The following is a 9,258-nucleotide window of genomic DNA, read 5'->3' as shown; positions in this document are numbered from 1 at the left end:
CACTCTAAAATCACATAAAAATATATTGTATATTTTTGTTACAACCTATAAAATATAATAACAAACTCAAAAGTAACTAAATAAAAACAATTCATTTTAACTACCTATTTATTTAAATAGTTCCATAATTTATCATAGGTTTGTTCTTTATTATCTTAAATAATAATATTTTAAAGGTAATTGATTAAATAATAATACAAAATATATAAATAATTATTAAATCTATGGTAAGAAAAATTATGATTTGATCACGTGCATTTTGATAAAAATGCAGAATGATGCAGCGTCCCGTGCGTGCCTCTTCAAAATGAGAGTAGGGGTACGCTAAAATTTCTGACAAATTAGTTGGGGTACTCCGTCCCCCTGCGTCCCCCCCCAAGTCGAGCACTGACTATACCTATTTAATAGGTTTCCAGGTCGGAGGAAGGTTACCTATTGGTATCGTTATGTCTACATTTTGTTAACACTTCTGATTAAAACAACACATTATAATATATTTTATACACTTATTATAATAATATTACTGTATTAGCGGCAGGTTCTGCATGTAAAATATCTTACCTATAATATATTTATAGAGCTATAATTAAAATCACAACTCAATATCTACACGACTGTGTTGTATTGTAATAATTATGTTTCGTTGCAGTGCACTTTGGAATTATTATTACTATTGTGTTATTATATGATAGCCACGACACAAATGAAATAAAAAAACAATCGATCGACTTTCCGAGTGACAACGAGCGCGCAAACTTGCGTGATTGACGTCCAAACGTTTACTGTGAGGAAAACACAGTCGCGAACGTATCGGACACAGCGCGCATACAGTGACCATAAAATTCCACTCTTTCCAACGCCCACCGGGCTTTTAAACCCGAACTTGTATTCTATACAGGCGACCGTCACACCAAACATAATAATATGATATTATTATTTTATACGAAGAAAAAAACACTCCCCGCCGTCGTCGAGAAAGTTTTTTTTTGTTTTTTACCGTCAGAGAAAACTACCGTTCTGATAACGGACAACGATCGTATTACTATTATTATTATTATTATATATATATTGCTTGTATAATAATATTATGTACCTACGCCTGCACTATGCAGCGGATACGCGAGACGTCGTGTAATTGTATTTATATAATGACGTGTTAGGTATTATGTCTTTTCAATAACTTTACATCTCGTTCACTCGTTGAACTCAAAAGCTGAGGGTCGCGCGCTGTATATCTATCGTAATCGTGTCATGTACATGTTATATTATTGTAGTGTTATAACACGGATATATTTATAATGTTGTTATGATGCACGTGCCAACGATGCATGCAGATTTGGACTTGAGCGGAGTTAAACTGATTTATATTGAGCTTGCGAAATGCCTCGTTTTTCGTAAATTTTGAACAGACGATTGATAGGACGTATCCCCCCCCTCCTTTGCAGTGTCCATCTTATGAGCTACAAGTGCGCGTGGCACAGTACATTTACCACTCAACAGATTTGTTGGAACCGTTTTTAGATTATATTTTCATTTTGAACCGAATAATTTTGAGCAATATAATATGGATACAATTTTAATATTGTACACGTGGCGCCAAAATTAAAATATCGAAAAACGCTTTCAACAAACCGCACATAATATGCTGCTATAAACGTTTGGGTTTGATGTAATATATATATATATATATATATATATATATGTCAATTCATTCTATACAACATCAAAACCAAAGAAGCTAAACGTGAAGTACTGCCGACCGTAAATTTGCCACATGTTACGCACTTGCAAGACGGAGACGACAAATACGGGTAGGACGTCCTCATAACTTGACATTTAATTGATGTAGTTATAGCTACTGCTGCAGATGCCGATTAATAGTAATATCAACGAATCGATTGAAATATCACCAAACCCATATAATTACCCCCGCCAGCAGTTTTCTGTAACACACCGAATAGGACTCAGGAAAACTTTACTTCGTCGAAGAAAAGTTATATTATATAATAATATGTAATTATGTAAATAATATATGGTAAAGTATTGATTCCCCAGACATATGAGTAAAAAATAATTTGCATATTCCGAGACCGCCGATGCGACGACATTTGTCATTCTATGTGTAAGTACCTATATCTATTACAGCTAAAAATTAACATTTTGATTTGTTATTGACAAGAGATTTATAAACCACATTCCCACAAATAAATGGTTTTTAACCACTTGGGCTTGGCTGTTGGCACTTAATGTACATTTTGTAATCATGTTAGTCATATCCTGTTCAATCGATTTGTTAATTATCGATTAGGTATCTCTTATCATTATAAATATTGTTTACTATTAAACTGATCTTATATTTATTTATCTTTTTTATGAATTGTTCTAGTTCACTAATAATAGCCTATTATTAATCTCTGTTATTAGTTAATATTTCTATTTTGTTTTGTACTAAATCTAAGATTGTGATATTATTATAATATATTTATACTGTAGTAAGTAGGTACTTCAGCAGTAGTACAACAGATCATTATAATATTAATAAGTCGGTATTAGAAATATATTTTCCATCAATAAATTCCCTTTAATTATTCTTGAATCAATGAAGAAGTATAAATTTCACTGATTTACTGTTTATATTCTTCTCAAAATTACTGCTGTGTTGATAGCACAATCGCACTTCGTGGCCTACCTAAAACTTACTAGCATGATATAAACAACATGGTATGATCGTAACTTTTTGACGGTCAGATCCTTCGGTAAGCACGTGACGTAGCATAGTGTATAGTAATAATAATTTAATGATAATATGATAACAAGGGTAAGCAAGTGACGTATTGCGCGAGCTTGGACCAATTCTGGACTTTTGCGATCATACCATGTTGTTTATATCATGCTTACTAGCTTACCCACATTCCAATTTAACTGTGGTAACATTTTATCTTTACTATCTTTATTTACTTTAGTTTATATAAATACGTTGTTATTTTATCTATTTGTATACATTTTGCTCATGCTAACAAACATCATTAATTTTATATGTCATACTATATTTTAATTGTTGAGCCATAATAGTTATTACTGAAGGCTAATAAAAAAAAAAAAAAAAACATTTTATCTTGATCGACAAATATAAAATATCTACCATCTTTGAGTTATTCCAGATAAAAATAAAATAGGACCCGCACATTTCTTCAAAAGTCAAAACTACAGCAATATTATCAGTGACTTGAAATTCTCTGGCTCTTGATTGTATTTTAATCAGTTGATAAGCCATTCTGGCTCAATATCGTTCATATTACGAGGTGTCAAGACGTCCAATTATACGTATATAAAGAATTGAACAACATTTGTATAGTTTTACTTATTTTACTTATTTCGCTTACTTCAAAGTCAAAATATATATGATACAAATATACAATTATAATTTACACCAACTTGAATTTCCTTTACCTCAATAATACAAAATAAAAAGGACCGACTTAAATTAAAAACCTTACAACGGTTTTTTTTCTATCGTTATTGAATCAATAAATACAATAAGTACTATTATTATTGAATATTTCTGTTACTTATTATTCAACTACTCGTGGTGGTTTGTTGTCTTCGACAATCCAAGTTTCTCCAGTTTTTCCATATTCCAAAATCGTAATCAAAGCGTTCCCAACATTGCCTGGCCTAGTGGATAAATTCACAAAAGAAATATTATTATATTGTCATCGGTTATCGGTAACTACTCAAGCAATATAATTGTGCTATGAGCATAATAATTATACAAATTTATCATAGTAATGGATTTTTGTTTTATCCATGTACACCAGATAAATATTTATAGCATAAATGTGTGGTGTATTAACTATTAAGTACATAATAACGATATATAATTTGGTAGGTACTTTAGTATTTTTAGGTACTTTATGGACATATACTTTAGTCGTACTAGACATGAAATAGTTGGTTTCAATGGTTAAATTTTCATCAATTCTCGATAGTCATGAGGACTAGAACCACTTGAGTTTTGGTACCTACTAAGGCTGTTTTAATGACAGTAAACGAGAATGGATGAGGAGCAACTCTCAAATTGATTTTTTTATCATCTAATAGCTGCGTTGATCTTATGACATAAAATAGTAAAAACCTGCCCTCGAGGTGGGGAAAAACATCACTAAAAACTTTGACGATTGTCGATTACATTAATAAGGTACATACAACATACATGTAAATGTATTATTTTTAGCATATTAACATAATATGACTATATGAGTACCCAACATCACGTAAAACCTATAAATTGTTATGATAATATAATTAAGTTTCCAAATTAAGTTATTAAAATTAAAATGTGTATATTGAGACATACTGGCACTGCGTGTACCTTATCTATGTAAAACATTATTTTAAATTATAGCTTCAAAAAATGTACGACAGTCCACCCTTAGGTCAACATTTTAGAGGCTTTTTTAGTATTCAGTTATTCAAAGTGTGCCGTATTCGCATGTGACAAAATGTGGGCAACTGTATGGCTGTATGTCACCTACGAAATATCAGCATAATATTATGCAAAGTAGTTTTCTTCATTCCTCAGCAATGGTGAATCTGAATGACTATTGATCATTAAATTGATATAATAAGCCACAATTACGACAAATTAATCAAACACGAAAAAATTGTCAAATTATGGTTCATAATAATAGAGTCACAATCCTCATTGGTCTATGCACTGCTTATATTACTATAGCCTTTAGGTATAATTAATATACATATTATATATGATTATATAATTAGTCTAGAGTTGGGATGTTGATGGCCTAAAAACTACATACAAATTCCCTATAAAAATGCTAAAATGCCCTAAAAACTCCAAAAAATCTACCTAAATAAGTGAAAAATATTTAATTTAAAAATAATAATTTTTATTAAAGATATGGGTGTGGTGATGGATGTCAGAGTAGTTAAAAATATGAATTGTAGTAGACAATAGTATACATTTCAATTTTAAGAATTTTATAAAATTATCAAAATGTATATAATCGGCGTATGTGTGAAAAAGCACTTGTTTTATAAAGTATAACACGTAAACGGTATCTAAATCTTTTCGGTACGCGATAAATTTAATCACAACAAAATTCCCACAGTAACAATAATACATTTTTTTGAATATTATGCAAATTTTCTTTAAAATTTAAAATTTGAGAAAAATGCACTCACATTGTAAAAAACTACAAAAAATGACCTACAGCAATTTTAATTAAGATAGCATTGTAAGGGAAAAAAATGCAAAAGTCACCAGATTATTATAATTTAAAGTTTAAACATATCGATATGAGCGTGTTGGTGGCGGTGTTCGTATACGCGCAAACCATAAGTTGAACTTTAGAGTAATATTATAACCCCATCGAAACAATAATGGTATACTTTTCGTCACTATATTATTATTAACCGCCAGATGGCATTATGTATATGACAATAGTTTGGGAACTCGTCAGTGTGTAGGTACGTACTACGTATAATAATATTACTGTACCTATTTGCACAAACGTCAAACACTCAAACAATATAAGTATTAAGTAATAATTACAATAATATTATGATGTTCATTGTGCAATTTATTGCAAACATTTTGAATGGTATTAACTGCAAGTTGCAACAATCGCATACCACTGTGAATACCGTGGAATGATCGTAATTTTGACGGAATATTTATATTAAATATATTATAATAAATTATTATTTTTTAATCACATATTATATTAATATTTAGCTTTGACATTTTTTCCATGGTTGTGACAACAATTTAAGTAATGTAACTACGGTTAAGAGTTTAAGACAACGATCGCGGCAGGTATTCGATAATTTAGATATAATTTATTATATATATATTTGAAAACAAACATAATATATAATATTATTTATGTATATTATGTAATTATGATTAAAATATAATATTATGTATATTATGTAATTATGATTAAAATATATTTTAAAAACTTAAAATGTAAATACAACCTAAATATTTTTATGATTAGAATTTTTTTTTTTTTGGCCCTCTATACAGTTGTATATGCCAACTAGATTCACTTTCCTATCAGAAAATTTATAGGAATTGATGACTTAACTATTTTTTCTGCTCAAAAAGGTGCAGATGACATACACAAAAAAATCTAATAAAAAAAACATCATTGTAAAGTCAATACATTCATCGCTCCGCTCAGAATTTAAAACATATGTATGATCATAATATATTTATTTAAATAAAAACGGTGAAGTCCCTCACGTGTTTGCGTGCTGTACTAAAAATATGTGTGTAACACGAAAATTGACTGACAAAAATAGGCCCTCTACCGGCTCTACTGCCATTTAGTGTTAACTGTGAAGTATTAATATAATGTTAAATGGCTGTATTGAATAGAAGATACTCATTTGATTCGTTTGTAGTTCGCACACCCAATAAAACCTCTTCCCGGGGACGACGCATACTGTACCATAAACATTTATTATTAACATGCGCAACTCTAGCTGCTCCCCGGGGACTAAAGCATCCGATCTCGTGATAATAAAAAAAAATTTGGCACATTTTTATAAACACAATATTTGTATGACCATAGATATTTATGATGTAGCCTGTGTATTATATATAATAATATTATAATGTAAACAAACTGTGACACACTGACACGGTTACGTAGTTGTTTAAAAACTTTAGGAAGTTGTCTGTATTATTCGTCAAAATATTCTAAATCAGTTCTCGGGTGCTTGCAAAGATTTCGGAAACAATAAAAGTACTTAATAGTGTACAGCACACATTGAAATAAAAGTATTACGTACTTTTGAATTTTCGTACTCTGTTGATTATTTTTTAAGTCTTCAACCTTATCGACACGTTCATTTTCGTGTAGTGTTTCGTTTTTACAAACCGACCTTACACAATTAGTGGAAGTAAACTCCGGGCACAAGGTAATGATTTTAACGCCATGCAGACTGAAATGATTATTTTTCTTCAGAGTTCGAACATAGAAACAAAATCACTAATTATATTATAACTTATAAGACACGTATCGTTGTAAATAGAATAAATAGTAATATCGATATAAAATGCAGATACACGTACTCCAAAACTTTTGGTAAATTCCATTAAATATTTTTTCGTAGACAGGTACATGGGATTACAATGATAATTGTCGCTGAAAGCCAACAAGGAAGACGTCTGTATTACCGTTCCGCCACTACCTCCATTGGGAATTCCCATGTACTTGATCGCCAGTAATGTACCTCTGACGACTCCACCCTAGAAGAAAACACAATGTTGTGGATACACACCAAGACACCGACCATGATAATAATATAAGCCTTAAAATAATGTTACTAGTGTAATAAATAGTTAAAAGCCCTCAGGATTAAATATATAATTGTTTTATCGATTGCACCTACCAACAGGTAGGTAGTCACGGTTCAGTGCTTTTTCCATGTGTCGCTTTGGTACATAGGTACTTTGTATACATTGAATACTCGGGGAAAATCAAACAATTTCCCATGGCAGTAGTAATATCAGCATATGTTGTCTCAATAAATATTTACGTTTCACAAACTTGTCGAAATAAATAAGTAGGAAGGTAGCGGTTGCGTGTAAACATAATATATACCTAGTCAACATAGTATTACCTATACCAAAAAGTAAATATGTACCAATGCACACAATCAAACACGTTAAATTACCACTTGAACTCACGTAATTAATATTGACTATGGCAGACCATTGTCGTTCAATTGAATTGTCGAAAACACCAGCGTTGTTAATAACAATGTCCAATCGACCAAAATGTTTGATACACGTTTTAAAAGCATCTAAAAAATATAATTCAATATAATTCATTATTAATTTTTAACAACAAAAATATGTATTGTTTTGTGGTTCTCAAAATATTCCAAACGTTATCACGTATTACAGTATTTAAAAACAATTTTTACTTAAAATCTATTAAATTAAATTAATAATTTTGTCACGAGAAAAAAAATTTATTAAAAAATTTGATCTTCTTACTTTCAAATTCGTCTTCATTAGTGACATCACATTTGGTCGAGAATATATTGATATTTTGGAACTCATTTAGGAACTGATGTGCTATAGCTTGACATTCGTCGACATTGACATCACAGAGTAACACCTGAATTCAATGCGTTATATTGTTATATGTTTTAATATATTAATACATAGAATAATATGAATATAATATGATTAATGTGAAAAACTGAGTACGATATAATATTTATTATAAATATATTGTAGATGTTTGATTTACCTACCTTAACTTTTTTCAGAAGTAAACATTTTGCATAAGCGTACCCAATATCCGATGCTGCACCGGTCACCAAAGCCACTTGATTTTCCAGGCCCATATTTATTTTTTTCACTAATTTAAAATATTATATTCTCAGCTATAACACGAATATTACAATTTTAATAAGCCTCGCGTACTATTGTGCGAGCTGCTCAATAATCACTCTAGGACAGCAAAAATGATAATGCGATGTTCAAACTTTATGAAATTTCTCAATATCGTAGCTTATCCACGGAATGATAACGAGCATAATATAATAGGTATATTATAACGAGTTTCCAGTCCGTGTACGATGATATGGATGTCTATCAAAGGTTATAGTTGCTGATAAATTATAAAGGTACATACCTACAATAAAAGCGTGAAGTAAAATATGTATAGGTACCTACCGCAGTGTTATCTGATATTAGTATATTGCCCATTAAATGTGCTTCGGTAAATCTAGAAACTCGGCCGACAGAAACATACGATATTATTTTTAAAGCCTGATGGTTTATATCGTGGACATATTTTATATTCGTACTTTGCTTTCTTTATCAGACAAATATTTTTATTTTTTAAGTACCTACACGTTCCAATGCTATATATTATAATGCTACGGTATGTGCCTACACTATATACGCTAAGACCGAGGTAGATCATTTTATTATTTAAATCATTTTGTGGTGAGGGAGGAGGGTCGATATTAGCCGGGCTTAGGTGGTTATTGGTTTCCATATTGTTATATATTATTATAGTCTCAACAGTACATCCCGAGAGGCCATGGTGTAATGTTTATAGTCGCGATCAATCAAAGCTCTTCGGTAAATGACCTATTAGTCATTTATCTATCTAATCTCAAAAAAGTATTGCGTGGTAATTTAAGACGTAGACGTCTATTATTTCAAATAGCTTGTGTATATCAATGTTGTTAAATTGATTGAAT

General features: G+C 30.5%; 1 protein-coding gene across 2 annotated transcripts; it reads right to left on the bottom strand.

Moving 5' to 3' along the window:
- Positions 1 to 3,346: 3,346 nt before the first annotated feature.
- LOC100573759 (15-hydroxyprostaglandin dehydrogenase [NAD(+)]) lies at positions 3,347 to 8,814 on the bottom strand. Of its 2 annotated transcripts, XM_003240378.4 has the most exons (7): positions 8,723 to 8,814; positions 8,299 to 8,430; positions 8,036 to 8,159; positions 7,724 to 7,839; positions 7,106 to 7,282; positions 6,823 to 6,992; positions 3,347 to 3,675 (listed from the first exon to the last, which is right to left on the bottom strand). In XM_003240378.4, the coding sequence occupies exons 2-7, from the start codon at positions 8,389 to 8,391 to the stop codon at positions 3,573 to 3,575; spliced, it is 783 nt and encodes a 260-aa protein (XP_003240426.1). In that variant the 5' UTR covers positions 8,392 to 8,430; positions 8,723 to 8,814; the 3' UTR covers positions 3,347 to 3,572. The 2 variants fall into 2 exon arrangements, with proteins under 2 accessions (XP_003240426.1, XP_008182044.1); XM_008183822.3 differs by lacking the exons at positions 3,347 to 3,675; positions 8,723 to 8,814 and having other exon boundaries at positions 6,910 to 7,022; positions 8,299 to 8,682.
- Positions 8,815 to 9,258: the final 444 nt, after the last annotated feature.

Source organism: Acyrthosiphon pisum, chromosome A2 (genome assembly GCF_005508785.2).
Source record: "Acyrthosiphon pisum isolate AL4f chromosome A2, pea_aphid_22Mar2018_4r6ur, whole genome shotgun sequence".
In the NCBI taxonomy this organism is placed as follows: domain Eukaryota; kingdom Metazoa; phylum Arthropoda; class Insecta; order Hemiptera; family Aphididae; genus Acyrthosiphon; species Acyrthosiphon pisum.
This window is presented reverse-complemented; position numbering and strand designations above follow the sequence as displayed.